The 18843-nt window shown below is 37.0% G+C and overlaps 1 protein-coding gene across 18 annotated transcripts in view; it reads left to right on the plus strand.

Moving 5' to 3' along the window:
• Positions 1 to 18843, plus strand: part of Npas3 (neuronal PAS domain protein 3) — an 815093-nt gene that overhangs the window by 680153 nt on the left and 116097 nt on the right. For all 18 annotated transcript variants that reach the window (XM_063246583.1, XM_063246612.1, XM_063246621.1 and 15 more), the window contains one exon: positions 7036 to 7210. In XM_063246583.1, coding sequence (XP_063102653.1) covers positions 7036 to 7210 — 175 coding nt within the window. The remainder of the gene's footprint in view (positions 1 to 7035; positions 7211 to 18843) is intronic.

Raw genomic sequence — 18843 nt, forward strand, 5'->3', positions numbered from 1 at the left:
CAGAGGTCACAAGGAATCTGAACTTTTGCTCTGGCTCCTTTGAACACTCAGCCCTGTCTGACTGCCTATAATATTCCTAACTAACTCAACTGCTTATAACAAAATCACCTTGTGTAACTTGCAAAAACCTAATGGAAAAGTCCCCTCTAAAATTATTATAGTTTTCATAATAGAAAGTCATCTTTCTTTAAAATAAAGAGGCTGTTAAGAATCAGATAAAAATTTAAATTTCAATCTTATAAGCATTTCTCATTTTTTCTTGTTCAGATGATCAAAAGAAAGGGAAGAAGAAAAATTAACTATAAGAATGCTACAAAATTAAACAAAAATTGAGATGTATTGATAAGGAAGTCTGGCTATTGCATAACATGTATCTCAGTGTGGATTCAGATTTAAATGACAAATACTGAACCATGTAAAACTTGAGGATAATGGATTAACTGTGCCAATATCATGTATTTCATGTTGATTGGTCTTCTTACTACCAAGGTAATGAAGAGGCTTTGAAAGTGACATCTTACTATTCGTTTGATCTTCAGAAAAAAGAGATTGACTTCAGTTACTTTTGAGATTGTTAGTGCTTCTTTCTTGGCATCATTTCACTTTTTACTATGATGTAACCTCCAATGGCATCCTTTTTGCCTTCCCAGCACTGTGATAAATACTAAAGAGTTGGCCTTTCCTGCCCTACAGACACTTTAAAACTTTACAACTATAGAAACCTTGTAAAACAAGGTTTTAAATTTTTCTGATTTAGTCACTTTCACAAATCCCTGGGCTCATTCCTGTGATGTAATGTCCCTTTAGTATTAAGGCATTCTCTACATTCTTCTTTCAACTGGTATCATTTAATGAAAGGAAAGGAATATTGACATACCAAAACTATTCTAAAACCACTGCTTCCATAATGTGTCATGAAGAAAGGAACCTTGAACTAAGATTTCAAGAAAAGTTTCAATAAAAAAATTTAAAAAAAGAAAATTTTCAGTATAACATATAATTTATATTTTTGGAAAAAATTGGAGAGACCTCAAACAGTTTAAAATCCATTTTTTACATAGATTTTTTTCTATTTATGAGCATTTAAACATGCTCAGTTGTAATCTGTGTCTGTAGAATGACCCATCTAACATTTCTTAATGTTTAGCAATCAGTACTATTGCTAGTCAATGCTCCTGATGGAAATGATCATCATACAGATAGACATACTGGGGCAAATGAGTGTGCCCAAGTCTGAATCAGTATATTTTGTTCTTGATTTGCTCTATCATTTCATTTCTCCAGCAGTCTGCCCTTTCTTTCTTCCTCTCTGAGAAGGAAGCGGTGCCCTGAACTTATCTGCTGGCACTTCCTAATGTGAGTTCAGGACGGGATGCAGTATGTCTTTGGACACTGTTATTACAGATTCTCAAGTCAGGTACTCCAGGGATTATAGAAAAGCACATATATTAAAAATAAATAAATGAAATGTAGTTGGCCTGACTCATTCCCACAGGTATCAAAATGTTTATTTCTGAAGACAAAATAAACACATGATGTGGTGTCTTTCAGCTGCAATTCTTCTAAGGAAAAGTTCTATTAACGTATCTGTAAAAAGCAAGTGGGTTCATTTTCTTATTTGATGACACGGAAAGGATTTTTCATTCTACCTCATCGTTCTGATACAGAGCCTTTCTTTATTCTTGTTCTACTAATTTATACACGTCTTTCTGTAACAGACCCAGTGCTTTTATGCGCTTTTCTTCAGATAAGTCAGCAAATACATAGAATGAGACAGAGCAGTAAAGAACATCAAGTTTCTGTCAAAACAGTTCATAAATATTCAGTAGAGTTCTGCAATATGTAGGAAGTTATGAAGATGGCATTAAGATACCAGTAAATCCAAAGAAAACCTATGCTAATCAAGCTATCATCTCGTATTATATTTTATTCTCTTATCACTTTATTATCCTTCAATAACATAAATGTGGACCCCCCCCCAAAAAAAAAAAAAAAACCTACAAATCCCAACCTGCTGTGCTGAGATAGAATTTGTACCTTATCCGGGGTCAGAATTGTCTAACCAGGACATCAGTCTCTTGGTAGGCATGAAAGCCCAACTTGAGAGTTAGAGTTCCAAGCCACTTACCACCAGCATAGTCCTTCAGGAGTGACCTTCAGCTCAAATACTGCTGATGCCCCCATGGGAATAGGCCCGGCTACAAAAAAAGAGCTTAACCAGGAGCACCTGCATCCTCTCTGCAATCCAGATGCTCTTAAGAAATTAACAAAAATAAAATGCGGTCTTACAAGAAAAGGTTTAGAATTTTATCTTAAGTGGTAGGTTTTCCTTGAGCTTTTTTAGGTGATAAAAATCAATTTCACATGACTCTTACAACAAATACTTTTAAAGGGACAAGTACCCTAATGTAGGTTTATGATCTTTCTCTATAGAAGTATCCCCTTGAGTGGTTCCAAAATGGAGAGACTTACAATATCACTGCTTGTTCCTCATTTGTACCAAACCCTTTCAATCAAGGAGGCACTGAATTCAATGAGTTGCACTGTTAGTGCATCGCTGTAGTTAACAAGTATTGCTCACTGCAGGGGGCCAAGCAAAGGCTATTGACATGCTTGCTTGATGTATGAAAAGACAAATTAGTTCCCCATCCTATCTACCAGCAGGGTACAATGACCTGACATGGAAAAGTCAACTCAAACCACTTACAATATATTTACATTTTTTCCTAGGAAACTTCAGAGTTACCAAACCAACTGTGCCTCATATACAAATCACAGGCAAACTAACAGATTGTGAATGACACTTAAGGAGTGCTGTGCAGGTTAGCTGTGCCATAGGAAGTACCAGACAGCACTTGTAGTTGGGGTTTGTCCTGCAGGAATCTGTAGTAACACTGCATGGGGAAAGCTAAGGAGAAAGGGTTTAGATGCAGTGCTATTTCTGGATGTGACTGCTTTTTGTTGGTTGCCTTTCTGACTTTCCTGATGCATTCTCACCTCTTCTGTAACACACTGAGCATCACAGGAGAGCCATTTCTCTGTTGGTGTTGCTCATTTGTTGTAAAGTTGAGCCTGGAAATAGTTTTGTGTCTTTCTCCTTTTTGTCCTAGGGAAACCACCCCAAAGGTCTAGGTCTTGATTTTAATAAACATTTTTTAAAAACTATCATATACCGTGAGTGGGTTTACTATGAAACTAGGAGATTCGCTCATTTGCCTTGAATGTGATTTGCACTAATCAAAAGATGCCATTGAGGGGAAAAGCTGTACTATTCTTTTAGGAGCATTACAATGAAGGATTAAACATGAGACCAACAGTTAATATCAAATGAAATTTCTCTAAATTTCTACTGTTGGTGTCTTGAAAAGATACTAAGAAATAATTTCTGAGGGACTTGTTTACAATTCCAAATTAATGTATTATGATGCTATATTGTAATTCATTTTACAAAGTAAATGTATAACAACAATGTCATCAATAATATTTAAAAGCCTACTTAAACTTATCCATGTCAAAGATAAAGCAAATGTTTTTCAGGCCTAGATGCCATCCTTTATCATTCAACAAACATTTGCTATGGGCCACTCACATACAAGGCAAATAATCAGTGAGCAAGTTTGGGGAAAGTTTGAGGATTTAGAGTTAAATTAACACTGGTTTGGAGTTTATTTATTTTTATTTTTAATTTTATTTTAAAGGAATAAAGCCAAACAAAATAAAACAGAATAAAGTCAATCAAAACAAAACAGTGAAAGTGATATAGGACTTCAAAATAGGATACTGGGAAATAAACAATGACTATCATAATGCTTCTTGTTATCTTCAAAATTGTTGCCCACACCATTGGACATAATAAAATCAAACAAAACACAACTGAATAAAACCAATCTAAACTTTAGTGGTCACTGTTCTCCCCTGTGTTAAGAGTAGGGCTGAAAGGTAGAGGGGCTCAGAGCTGCCTGAACTCCTGTAGTTGCAAAGGCTTCCATTTGAGAGGTAGGATGAGCTAGCAGACTTTTGATCAGATTCTGCCTCCACCACTGACCTTTTCCGGTATTTCAGTTCTTCCCTGAAATGAGGATGAACATAACAATTCAAACGATTATTATCAGGATACATCGAAGCAAAGCACATAAAAAGTACCTGCCCACAGTAGATAGCTGCTAATATTGTTATTATAATTAAGGGCCAAAATACATATCATCCCTGTCCCCCCAGGTGATGCCCCAAAGTCATGACAAATACCCAGAATTACAGGTATCCAACAAACAGTGATAAGAGTAAACATTTTAGAGCACTTATTTCTCATAAAGTGATTTTCTCTGCACAGTTTCAATGGATTTTCAAAATCAGGCTGTAGGTCAGCTGAAGCAAGTCTTGTTTCCGTCCCAGCACTTGGAGCCAATGCCTTTGCACACTGCCAAGGAATGGCACTCCAGGGAATGCTGTGCACATACAGACAGGGCAGGTGGAGCCCCAAAGTCCTACAGAGCAGCAATTTCAAAATAAATAAACAAGTCAAAGAAAAAAGTGATATGTGTAAATATCATGCCACTTAGGAAAAAGTATCTGAAAAATAATATGCTTTTAATAAATCTCAGCTGTGACTATGATCATAACGACAGCAAAAAGAACAGCAGTGCCACCAGTTTCAGAATAGGGAATGGAAGCCCAGCGGGGTTATGAGTTATCCGAGGTCACACAGATGAGGGAAAAGATTCTGATATCAAAGACAGGTTATGACTCCACGTAGCTTCTGCTTTCTACTCCTCCGAGACACCTTAGAAACACGAAGACTGACAGTGTTGCATTCTCAGTGCCAACCTTGCCATCAGTATTTGGCTTTGAGGTGGCTTTGAGGTGGCCAGGAGCATGCTACAAGAGAAAGTCCTCACTGTGCCACAACACAATATGGCACTTTGTCACTTCATCTTGGTCTGCTTGTGTCACTCCCAGGACATTGTTTCCAGGAAGGAAAATGCCTTACCTCCAAACTCATCAGGAGACATAGTGGCTTATTCCTCTTCACAGCAAAACTTGCTTACATGAATGTTCAATAACCAATACCTTTTAAAAAGTCTATTTTATCTCCCACTTGTGTTGTCATCTTATCACCATTTGTGATCTGTGCCAAAAGGAATATTGAAGTATCAAAGAAAAACATTAGAGTTGGAGAAAAGTGACAAAAAATATTTATTAAAGTGCTGCAATTGGATTCTATGTAAAAAGAGCGACTTCCTCATAGTCACTAATCCCCAAACAAAATAACCATCAAGAAATATTAAAACACACATTTTACTAGTTTCATTTAATTTCTTAATTGCTCAAAGTCAGTTTACCCATTTATTGCTGTGTGAAGTGCTTAGAGGCAAGGCGCACATTAAAGGGATTATTTCCATGTAATCCCCCCCTCCCAGAGGGTAGGCACTGATCACCGTGAATCCCAATGTACTCGGTAACAATATCAAGTGAAGGAAATAAGTATTGTAAAATGATATAGTCAGGAGCTGGGTAATACAGTAGAAGAATGTAATTTAACAGCAAGAGAAAGTGCCTCATTTTCAGTAAAAGTTATGTGAGCTTTTTTCAGAAATAGCTATTAACCAAACTGAATTTAGCCTCCTCTTTTTCTGGCTGTACCTCTGTTAATTGATAGATGTTGAAGATGTGTAGCCTGTTAAGATTTTAATCAGATGGTGTCTGGGAGTAGATGTGATCATCTTACCGGGACTTGGAGTTCTGAGGAGAATAATTGCTCTGAGTATTTCCCTGTCTGTGACAGCTCGCTCACAGCCAGACTTCCTGCTTGGCAAGAAAGAGAACACAGGCACTCAGGCTGAATTTGGAGGGATGCTGGATTACCGTAGAGGAAAGGAGAAGGAAGTAGCAAGGGGGGTAGGTAAACCGTGATGGAGAAACTTGTGACACTGTGATATTCTGGCAGCTTCTGTAGCCCATCCCAGCTGGCTAGAGATCATTAGGCTTCAGAAGACTAGGAAACCCATTAGTGACCGAGGGAAAAGCTTTCCCTTGTCCGATTTCTAACACACCTCTCCCTGGTGTAATACCTTTAACCTAAGTACATTACATTAGGAGCACTAGTGCTATTCTTAGAAGGAGATAAAAGAGCATTTGAAGAGTATAGAGGTAAGGCCCATCCTTGCTAGCAACTTCTAACCCTGACACGGCTTGTGACCCAAACACAGGGGTCAAGTCTGTCAACCCAGAAACAGACAGTGCCTTGGTTCTGATATCTCATGTGCATCCTCTACATTCAGAATCTTCCTCATTCACAGAGCACACAAAATAAAACACTGTTTAAAAAGCCCTCAAGGAGATTTGTACCATGTATTTTATTAGATTGAAGGCAAAACAAGCTGATACCAGCAGAAAAAAAATGGCTGCTTCAGACCCCAGCTGACCTTTTTTGCATGGAAAATTCTCCATACAATTACAGAGCTAATGAGTAATATTTAATGAAAACATTATGCCTTTGCATATATTTGTAAGCAGCAGTTCTTACATTTAAATTTACATAGAAGAGGATAGGTATAAAAACACATCTTGAAGATCTCTGTATTTTAAGGAAAATACTCATCTGCTATCTCTGGCTGTTAGCATAGTTGTTTTTATACAAAGCCCAAACTTTTCAATAAGAAAACTGCAGAATTCAGTCAATCATCCAGTTGACACCAAACATACAAGTATTTGATGATGCGTGGATAAAATAGCTGAATGCAAGGCAGACTCGTCCACATTTCACAGAATGTTTTGGCTTTATGCAAACAACAGTGTATAAAGAGAAAAAACTAGGCTAAACAATTGCTAAATAAATATATGGTTTTTTTTAAACAAAAAGTCTCTCTCTTTCAAGAATCCTGAAGCATTTGAAGATGAAGACTCAGAACCAGGATTGTTTCTGAGACCTGAATGTATTTCCTTTTCTCCTCAGAATCTGAATCACGGTGGTACTGAATTTGATCATGGAAAAGCATGTGACACCTGTCTTTCCCACCCTTTTTCTTTCCTCTCCAGGTAGAGCTGACAGGCAGCAGCGTCTTTGACTATGTCCACCCTGGGGACCACGTGGAGATGGCAGAGCAGCTGGGCATGAAGCTCCCACCTGGGCGGGGTCTCCTCTCACAGGGCACCGCAGAGGATGGAGCCAGCTCAGCATCTTCTTCCTCTCAGTCAGAAACCCCTGAGCCAGGTGGGAATTGCAACCCAACCTGAGGGTTGGTGGGGAGGACCTTTGCCGAATGTGTGTGCTCAAGGTACCCATGTGTGAAGAGACTATAAATAGGTGTAGGGGTATTTAACAATTCCATGCAGCTTTCAGTCCCATGCAGTAATTAAATAAGGAAGAGATTTGAAAATAAGGAGACATTTTAATGAGTATAATCCAGCGATCTAATTTCAGTCAAACAATACATATAGAAAGTACTAGTTCCTTTAGTGCCTCTTTCAGATTACTAGAGGAATAGCTTCTGATTCAAGATACTTTCTTCTTTTTATTGTTACTATGACTAAATGCAATGCATTTATTTATTATTTAGCAGTCTGTGGTAGAAGCAGTTTGTTAGCTAGCAGAGAATTAAAAGTATTCAGGAATTGCAGAAATCTTGGTTTCTTTTTTTTTTTTTTTTCCTTAAGCATCAGAAGGTACTTGAAAGATGTGAACAGATAAATTAAGGCTAAAAAGAAAACAGAAATGGCTACATTTTAAACTGCCTTTCCACCCTCAGTATTTAATTAGATCAATTGTATAGAGGAATGAACAGAGGTGACATTCCTCATTGGGATTCCTTCCAGGACTCTTATAGACTTTGCATTCAGAATGTTCCCATTTTCATTGTGTTGTACTGATGATAATTTAAGTATTAGGGGAAAATCCATTTATAAATTAAACAAAATGACTTGATATCCATCAGTCCCCTAGTTCATCAAGCTGTTCAAACACGGGGAAGATTGGCTGGTCGGCCTGGGTCTTCCGAGAGCGCTGGTAATTAGATCTGCGAAGGATTTATTCTTTGCTGATTGGGGCTTTAAATTAATTGAAGTTCCACATTTGTGGTTTTGTCCTTTTTGTACTTTTTTAGAGGAGATATTTCATATTCTTGTGTGGTGGAGTGCTTGGCCAAGCAGCAGTGGTTTAAATGTTAATTTTTCTCATGAGAAGTTTAAGATTTTTTAATGAATCAAGGCCTGATTTGAAGTGCAAAGTTTTATTTGCTTACTTGGGAAATTATTTTTGCTCTCTTCAAAGATGCTTGTACTTTACTTGCTCTGTTGTTTTAAAACAGATTCACAACACAAACATATTTTGTTAGAAAGAAAAATGGGAAAATACTGTGCTAAGGTTAATATTAAAATAACTCTGCATACTTCAAGACAATAATTTGACCTGCTTAGCAATAATCACAATATGTTTTCTTACACAGAAGGAGAAAAACATATTTTCCTCTTTTGGAAATATTTTAACTTCACCTAGAAGCAATTTATGTTTCCTGATGGAAGTAACTGCAGTTCTTGGGCATTTGTTATTTTGCAGCATTGGCAGGCATCCTTCTTCAGTTAGCTGCATGCATGAGAAAAGAAAACATTTAAGCCTATTCTGTTTTTTACCCTTTAAAAATGAAAATAAATTTGTTCAGGGGGAATTCATATATTCTTATACCTATAGCTTCCCTGACTTTACTGAATAGATACATCAGTGAGATCACTGAAACTATGTTTAGTGGTTAGAACATTCATATCTGGGCATCTTTGAAAAGTAGCACATGAAAATATTTTGTACTGTTTCATTCTGGAGTTGGACTGATGCCTCTTCATTCCTCATGATTCAAACATGCTCTGTGAAAGAATTTGAGTTTAAAAGCCTTTGTATGAAGGAAAGGCTTGGAAAAGTGGCCTTTGTTTCCGTGAATTACAAATGCTGAGTTTAGAAGGGTCTTCTCGAACTTTTAATTCAAATTCCAACATGGGCAGCTGTTCCTACAGCACAGCCAACAGGCACTGTCTCACCTCTGCTAGAACCTGTCTTGGATAGGAAGTTCATGAACTCACAAGGATGTGCATGAGAAGTTCTAATAGAAATTCATTCTTGATTTGGGTCCCAAAGCTACCTTGCTGCAGCTTCACACCCTCTTAGACCATGCTTCAGGTTTGTTTCATCTTTCCCATTATGCCTTTCCAAATGTATGAAGTTACACACATCAAATCCTGGCTTCATTCTAGTTTGCAGGGTATTCTGGGAATTCCATTACCACCACTATTCAATAGTGTGTTTCTAAAAATCTCAGCACTCTGGCTGTACCTTCGTTCGTTGGTTACCCTCTAAAAAACATGAATCTATAAACTGGACACAGTCCTCTAGATGTGTTGTGGTTTATACAAAGCAGAAGGATCATCATCTTTGTCAGTATATGTTGGGGACCATGAATTCACAATGGCTAATTTTGTATACTTCCCTAAGGGATAAAATTGAGACTTGTGATTATCAGTATCACTGAAATTTCCTAATAACTCTTTAGTGGTGTGTCATCCTCTCCCACCCACTAAGACTAAACTAAGACCAGTAAGTTTAAAAAATACCACAGGGTAAGATCCTCCTTAGCATAAGATCATCTCCACTCTCATGAGTCATCCCAAGATTATACCTGCCTACTGAGCCACAGACCTCTGCGTCTTCCACCCATTTTGACTCTTCCCCTGCCCCACTTAGCACTGTACATACCCAATAAATAGGGCTGTCTTAGAGTGTTGCTCTTTTGGTCTATCTGGAGACACTGACTTCCCAGTCACTCATCATGTATTACTAAATTTTTCTCTGCTTCTTATTTTATCCTCTCACCATACCCTTAACACAGGCAATCAGGGCCATTCGCTGGGTCCCCAAAAGTATAGGTCACAATGCTTCTGTGAGTGCAGTTTAAGGTGGCATTAGATCCTGCTAGACGCCAGATCATGCTGTTGATTCAGATGGAATATGATGTCTCTCCAAACATAGGTTGAGGGCAACTTGTCATTTGACAGAGACTTTGGGACCAAAGAAATCGATATCCTGTAATCCAGTTCTTCTAGGTATCCTAGGCTAGAATCAAAACAAAACACCAACCCAAATGAATATATTAATATAAGAACTCTAATATATTATATATATATAAAATATATGATATATAATATAAGAACTCTAATATATTATATATATATATAATAATATGCTTTGTATGAAGGACTTCGTACACACCTCTAAGTACACTGTCAGAACTCAGTTATAACCTGTTATTAGTTCTGGATAACAGAGCTGACTAGTACATCTTTCCTTTCCTCTATCATTTAACATTAAAGTATGATTATGAGGTAGTATAAATTTATTTGTGCATCCTTCCCTACTCCCCTCACCATCCTGACGAGGAAAATTGAAAACTCTGCTTTTACATCCCTGAAGAACTCAGGCTCATTAGCTTCACTTGCATCGGAAAGGGCTCTCTTCCTTGATAGCAAGTGAGACGCTCACCGCTAGAGCAAGTCAGGCTCTCTGAGCCTTCAAAGTCTGCAGTATTGGTTCCTTTCAATCTCTGGCATAAGAAAGCAATTAGATTGACTGCTCAAATACTAGAAAGCAGCATTGGATGCTACCTTGAAGGAAATATCTGTGCTAATGCAGATGATTGCTCCAAGGGAATTACTTTAAAAGTTCATGTCAGGCACTACATCCCAAAGCTGCTTATGTTTCTTAAAAGCTGAAAGAATTTTAACAAGATTTCCTAATTCTTAATAACATGAAGGAACATTTTGAAGACTGTTGTTCAGTGCATCATAATCTTTTAAACTCTGATAAAACACAGATTCCTTTTTGCATACTGGTGTAACTTGGCTAGAAAGGGGATATCGATATGGGGTTATTATGAAAATGAAAGGACCAGTAGGTATGGAATTTTTTTAGAAGCCCTGATGTGTTCAGTGTAGCATTACTAAATGACTGAAATCTAAATAACATTTGGCATTATAATAAAAGGAAATAAGTGACTAAACCAGACAAGAGGCAATGATACTATACCATAATAGGAATTCCATTTCTTTGAGCTGCCAGCCCTGTGATTGTCTTGTCTTGAATCAGTCTCAACATGGGGAGGGGGAGTTCTGTGGAACTGGCTGCAAACCCCAATAAAATAAAATATATATAATATAATATTTATATAAAATGCATGTATAAAATAGTTGTGTAAATGCATTATTTCTTTTAGAGAAATCTTAATTATTAGAAAAATAAATGAATGGCCTTGTTTAAAAATTTATGAAGTTTCAGAGGGCCTATGTAGGCGTGGATGTGAATGCTTTGCAAGAGGCTGCTCTCCAGCATTCTGCAGGCAGTCATTTCTCTCTTCCTGTAATCTCTCTTCCTGTAACCTTCCTGTAATAAGGAGCACAACCCCTCTAGATGGGCCATTTGGATGGTTCATTTTCTTTTTGTATATCTGCTTGTTGTATCTTTTCATTATTCTTAATGATTTTACAGTCTTTACATTATGAGTGCTATCCTTCTTTTTTCATAAATCTCAATGTGTCTTTTAAATGCTTAGTAAACAGAAAAGCAGCTCTCTCAAGAAATTCTGGAGGAACTCTAAAATTTCCCTATTTTGAAGGCAAATAGTAATTTCCATTAAGTTGTCATAAAATTGGTAATTAACCAAATGGCTTTTTCCAAATTATAAAAATGAATTTATACTCATTGCAAAAAATTGGGGAAAAAAAATCAATGTCCCACTGCCCAGAAATAACGATTATATTTATACATATGTACTACATCGCCTTTCCAATTACAAATATAGTGGGGCTTTTGGTTTTTGGTATGTTTTACTAAATAAGATCATAATATACATGCTTCTGGTAGCTTATTTTGTTGTTTGTTCATTTAACCTCACAGGTATCTTTCCCTATTGTGTATCTCTATTCAAGATGAAATTTCCCATCTCCAGTGGCTTTTTTCGCACTAATTCACAATCAGCAACTATTGTAGGATCACCATCAAACTATCGTAGGATCATCAGCATACCTGCGTCCCACTTTTGAGGGAATTCTGCTAGGACAAGGAGTTCTTGCAACTTATGAAATGGGTGTGAGCTCATAGAGGGAGAAATCAATACTGCATCAGAATTTAGACAGTTTAGCAAAGGTCTGAGACAGTACCTTGCATGAAGAATGACTGAGAGCATGGTTAACCCATTGATTGTCTAAAATATAAGTTATCATGTTGTATCTAAAGTTTCAGGCAGACTCTAACCTGTTTAGTAGGATTAGGAGAATCCTCATCGTAGCATAATCCTTATACTAGGATGGCTATTCCATGTTCCAAATGCCTTAAAAGCAAACAAAATTTAAATGGAAATAATCTGCATTTTCTACTTACACCTTTATGTCATGGTGAATTTGATCAACTTATGACTCTATAGGAATAAGAATGTAATCTTTTGACTTCATGCAACAATTTTCACAATAAATGATATAATAAGGGGAACAAATGACTGGAAATAGCAATACAGCATAACAATAATGAAAATTTATCTAGAGAATCAGATCAACATTTTGTTTAAAAACTGAATGACAACATGCTTTTACTCATATGGGTACATTATTTACCATCTGTTGTACAGCTAAAGAATAATTTTTTTTGTATTGGTACAAGCATCCTATCAATGAATTGAATTTACAAGTTAGGCAAGGGAAACCATCTTACTAACCTCACATCCAACCTCAGTCCCCAGACAATGTGACTGTATCTACAGCACTTTCTGCTGTACTGCAAATGTCAAACAGAAGGTGTAATGGATTTAATATTAGCGCTGGCCAAGGTGTTGAGGGAGCTGTTAATAATGTCACTCCAGTTATTGATCTGAAGCCTTTAAAAATCAGAGAAAAGTGAGAGATCCCCTATTGGGGAAAGACATACAGTGACTGATTTTTATTGCCAATGTATTTCTACATACAGAGTGGCAACTTTCTGAAATTATGTTATCGCTATTAATTTCTGTGAGATTTTTGGAGTCATTATATGGTTAGATAATATCAAGGACACTGTTCTGCATGCTAATGTTAGAAGAATGGACCAAGTCTTTCCTTGAGACATAAATAGAACTTAAAAATTTGCATGGCATTTATACAAGTTGTCAAATGATAGGAAGTTATTAGCACTAGAGTTGTGTGTGGTGACAATGTCAGATCACTTGAAAGTGTAAACAACAAACTACATAGTCCCCAGAATGTGATCTACTCTTTTGCCTTTCTCAAACTTTTAATACACCCATGTAGTAACAAGGTAAAAATAAATTTTGATTGTACAATTAGTGTACATACCTTTTCAGGAAACTGCTAATCCTTCAGTCTGAACAACAGTTTATATGCAATGAAATTCCTGTTTTCTGTAGTAACAAATGAAAATTAAAATGTATAATTTATGTTTAATGTTTATCAAACTGCAAATATACATTTAATTCCTTTCCATATTCATTCAACATAAGCAAAGATACATCTATCAGATAATGTACCACTGTGATCTCTAATGCATTGAACATGAAATGTGTCTCTAGTGAGGCGGTAGCAATGATGTGAATTGGCCCAAACTGGCCACCTTTGGCCACCTTTGGCCACCTTTGGCCACCTTCTGTTAATTCTCAGGTGCACATGTAGGTGACAAATCTAATGGGCAGAAAACAACCTAACAAAAATAATCAGGCATAAACTCAACTTTTACCCAAAACTATTTATTCTCCATAACTATGGCATTGTTACTTTGAAATAGATTAGAAACTGTCCTTTTGCCAATCCTGAAGTGAGGCATGTGTGGCAGAAACTAGCCAGTCTTTTCACAAGGTCTCCTGTGCCAAACTCACAGTAAGTCTTTCATCTCAAAAAAAAAAAAAGGACAAAATGACGCAATACCATTTTTTATGCAGAAAGTAGGCCATTTTAAAATGTCACTTTTATGGCCAACTAACTTACACAAGATCTCCTGAAACTACCACAGAAGGGCATATTTTCCTCTGCTCTTTTCTGATTTGCAAAAAGGCCTAAGCACACTTATTGCTTTAATTTGTGTATTTTCACACTTTTGGTTTGCATGTTTGTATATGATGAAAACATTTGCAAAGCAACTTTGTAGTCCTGGGATCTTGCCTGAGGGAACTAAAGAAAAATAAGATAAAAATCTCTTCTTCCTACCAGGCTCCTTGCCCGTACCTGAGCTCTGCTCTTCCAGACCAGCTCCCAGAATGCACAGCTGCAGCCCCAGGCATCCTTTGGGAGCTAGTACCCTGACCCATGAAAATCAGTGTTGGTGACTCACTCTTGGTTCCGAAGGGCAGCCTCCCTTTTGTCCCCAGAAAAGATACGGGATATCAGTATACTTCCACATGCTATTCACAGTGGTTCCAACTGAAAAAAGCACTGCTTTTATATAAATTAATATAATGGTATTTATAGGGTAGCAAATATTTTGTTCAATAATGGGAGCAAAAGCCTCTTATCAAGATACAAAATAGGTTTACTTGGTTTCTATGTAGCATTTTTCACCCAAACCTTCTATAAAAGATTTAGGAAATCAATTTTTTAAACCCATTATTTTTTAAGTTTTCTTATATAGCTTTCTAGGTCATAATTTTGACTTCCTTTTATCTATAGTGATAAATTATATATTTTCAAGTTTTTAAAATGAAAACGAGCAAATTGTTAATGATGACTTATTCTTCTCCATTTAAAATATTGCATATCTAACAATTATAGATTCTATTTCTAAAACTATTGCCTTCAACAAAGCACAAGTTTTTTGCTTTTAATACATATCACTGTAAAAATGTCATCGCTGTCCAAATTATACCATTCTGAATTCTACATCTGCTCTAAACAGCAGACTTACAAAGGATCAGTTACCCGGCATTGACTGAGCTTTGCAGGGTGCACAGATCAGAAGAGGCAGAACTGGCTGGAAACCATTTCCACCCCTAGTGAGCAATTTACTTATGATTGCTTGGGGAAAATACTGGAAATATTGCTTCTGTGTAAAGTTTGCAACTTTCAGTTGTCAGCTCTTTGCCAAGCAGTTATTCCCAAGTACAGCTTTAGAAGCAAGGCATAGTCAGGCCACTTTGATAATGGTAGCATTCATTTTCCATTTGGTGTATGCAGAACACAAAAACTACTAATTATAGGAGTTAAATGACACCATATTCCTCTGAAGCAGGTCAGTAGGTTATCCTTGTTCAATGGCTGGGGAAAAGGTGATGGAAATTATAAGTGACTTTCCCTAGGCTGCACAGCTTAGATTTAGCAGCCAAGATTAAAGTAAAAGATTCAGTATTAGGGTTGGAGTAGGTGTAAACCAGGTGGAAAAAGGAAATAGGACCTTGTTAGGAATCAACCCACAGGAATTTTTCCCAAGGGCATCCTGAAATCCAGAGAGAAAGCTAACTACCCCTTTACACCTATTTCGTTTGAGCTGAAATATCTTTTTTTAAAAAAGAGTCTCATACTTGGAAACAGAATCACCTATCTAATCTTTTTCTTTCCTTTCATTCCTATACTGAAACTCCATGCCACAGTGAACACTAAGTAGCATCTGAATTCAACGGCAAAATTCAACCCTGAGTCCCTTGGTCCCCATTCATTGCGTGATTCCCCAGCCAGGAACATAGTCCAAACTCTCTCTGTCTACTTGGCATCTGCTCTGCCTCAGCCAGCACTGGGCCAGGTTCTCTTTAGTTTCTCCAGGCTCTTCATTTCAGAATAAGATCTACCATGAAGTAGACATGTCCTCCTGGAGGTATCCACTCATAAAATACAAACATGGTTTCTTGGCACCCCCAGGAAACACCACCCAGTTTCTCTGAGTTGGCAAAATTAGCTGAAGAATTTGTGTCTTTTCTCTAGCTGTTATTAATTAGAGTAAAATATTCAAGATTTAAGCCCACTTGCTAAGAGAATGTGCAGATTATTCAACTACTGATTGAATGTCATCCGTGTATTAGACATTGTATAAAACAATGAGGACACAAAGTTGGTATTCCCTGCCTTCCAAGGAGCTGAGCACCATGTAAGGGGACAGATTATAATATGATGCAGAGATGTGGTGATAGTAAATAGTGTTTACTGAATATTACCTGCATATTCCAATCGTAAGAGTAAACATTTATAATTAATGATTTCTCAGAATGACCCCAAACCAAAATTAGAGATGGTAAATGAATTATGCCACACCAGAATATATTATAGACCTGTCATTTGGACTTAGGCTTTGTTATGATTTTGAGCACATTTCTAGATGCTTACTGAGAGGACAAGAGGTAGACAGGACACTGCTCTGAGGGAACTGATCATTGCCATTAGATTTATAAACAGTCAACAACCATAGAAAAAAATCAGGCAGAGCTGCTATTTTTTTTTTTTTTTTTTGTCTTTTTCGTTTTTATCGGTACCAGGGATCGAACTCACGACTGCCTGCTTGCAAGGCAGGCGCTTATGCCGCTGAGCTAAATCCCCAGCCCCAGAGCTGCTATTTTTAAGTGTAGCATAAAAATGGCAATTGCTGTAGTAAGTCAGGAGCCAGCTCAGAAATTTCAGATTAGCTTTGATGAAGAGGGCAACTTTCATTCCTTGCATGAAAAGCGACCTAAGAACAGAGGGGCAGGTCAGTTTTCTAGAAGACTCATCCCACTTGAACACAGTGCAGTAGAGTGCTATATTTGGTGGTGAGAAACGCTCTGTCTTCCTCACTGAAACCAAGGCACATGCTTATCTAAGATGGGGCCATGTCTTGGGGGACTGCAGTACTAACATGAAGCATTTAAGATTACTACAAGAAAGCCTGCTCTCACCCACTAAAGACAGCAATGACCTGATGATTTTTGTTCATCCCTTACCAATTAAAAAAATCCTCAAATATAAAAAGGTCATCCCTGAAGGATCATACTATACAGCTCCTCATGGATTCCTGAGTCCCTTATACAATATAACTGCTGATATGGATTGAATGCTTGCTACAGCCCCAGCATTCTGCTAAGTCCCTCATATGTAGAACCTTATTCATTCCTTGCAAAGTACTGTAAAGATGGTGCTATCGTTTTTCCCATTTTATACCTGAAGTATAAAGAAGAAGTGAGTTTTTAAAAACATATGAAAGTCTCATGGCAGCCAGTTATGCCTAAGGTTTGAACCCAAGTGGCCTGGCACCAGAGCACCACTCCTAACGTTCCTCTAAGGTGCACCTCAGTCCATTGGAAGTAGCTGTATGGCCTTTGCCTGAGACCACCAAATGGGGACACTCACCATCCTTCCCTGGCAGTTCTACCAGAGCTGAATGGTCCTGGAGGTAGCCTGAATAGTCTCCTTCATGTCACTTGATACCAAATCATTTATTTTTCCAAGAATAGATTGAATAGAGAAGACTGCAAACAAACAAAATATCATTTAAGAAGCTGTTTAATCCATAAAAAATAAATAGACCTTCAAAAGAATTATTGAGAACTCTTGCAAAGGAAGAAATGATTATTTGAAATCAACATAATATTTAGAAGAAAGTAGAAATGTACTTTGTGGTCATTCTTCAGTCAGGACTTTTGGTGAATACTCTAGAAAGCATGAAAATCTTAAACTTGCATATCAGACTGGGATTAATAATACCATCTGTCTACACTCACTGTTTGAAATCAATTTGTAGTAAAATCATAAAATTTTGAAAATTGTAAAAATATTGATCATGAAATATTAATACATAAATTTCCTTGAGGTTCAAAGATGTTCCTAGTTAGAATTTCTTCAAGTAAATCATGTGTCTTTGGTAAAATATCTCTCTACTGGTCAGTGCCACTCATTTGATGGGTGTGTCTTCTCCATACTAAAAAAAAAAAAAAAAAGGAAAATTGATGGCATCAGAAAGAATTCTTTTCCCTTGCGTTTAGCCATCTCTTTGCTGAATAGAACACATTTTTACACTGGAAGGGGATCAAAGTGTATTAACTTACTTAAGTAATAATATAAAATGAATTAAAATGCAGTTAATATTTAGGGAAATACTTTCTATTTCACAGAAGTAATATAAAATATAAAATGACACAAGTCCCAACAGTTATGTAAGATATTCATTCATTTCTGCACTGTTTTAGTCATTATGTATTGCATGTGAATAGGCCAGGTCTATCCTAGTTCTTAAGCTATAGTAGTTACCCAAAAGGTCTCTACTCCCACAAAATTTATATTCACATGAAATCCTATGCCAAAAAGAATCAAAAGGTTTTCCACTGAAAAACTAAGTTAATAAAGGTCTCCATTTTATAAAGAGAAGATTAATCTATGTAGGACCAACTGATTGTCTCTGCTTTCTAAAATGCATAGCTGACATAAATTCTAAGCATTTCCAACATTTATTTCCCAGTATAAGAGTCCTGTGAGGTGCTTTTTGTAGAAAGAGTCCCACAGTTAAATAGCAAAGGGAAAAGGTTCAGTCATCTTTTCGTTAGAGGTGAATAATCCACATTAACTTGTGAAAATTTGAAATTTTTATGATCAATAAACCTGTTTTTTAAACCAGTCTTTCTCAATCTCAGTCTGTTTTTCATTGCTACTTAAAACATCTGAGGCAGGCTAACTTTATTTTTTAAGACTTATTTAGGTCACGGTTGGCCATTTACCCTAACAGTGGATATCAACAGCAGAGCTACATGTAGGAAGAAGAATCATATCACCAAACTGGAAGCTGCAGAGGCCAGAGTCCCACAGTCCCTGACAAGGGCACACTGCAATGATATAAGAACTTTTCTCTATGTTTCACCCCTTAATGGTTAACAGCCTCCC

This window comes from Cavia porcellus, unplaced genomic scaffold (assembly GCF_034190915.1).
Source record: "Cavia porcellus strain 051 isolate PalLab524CR breed Dunkin Hartley unplaced genomic scaffold, mCavPor4.1 scaffold_1, whole genome shotgun sequence".
NCBI classification, from domain to species: domain Eukaryota; kingdom Metazoa; phylum Chordata; class Mammalia; order Rodentia; family Caviidae; genus Cavia; species Cavia porcellus.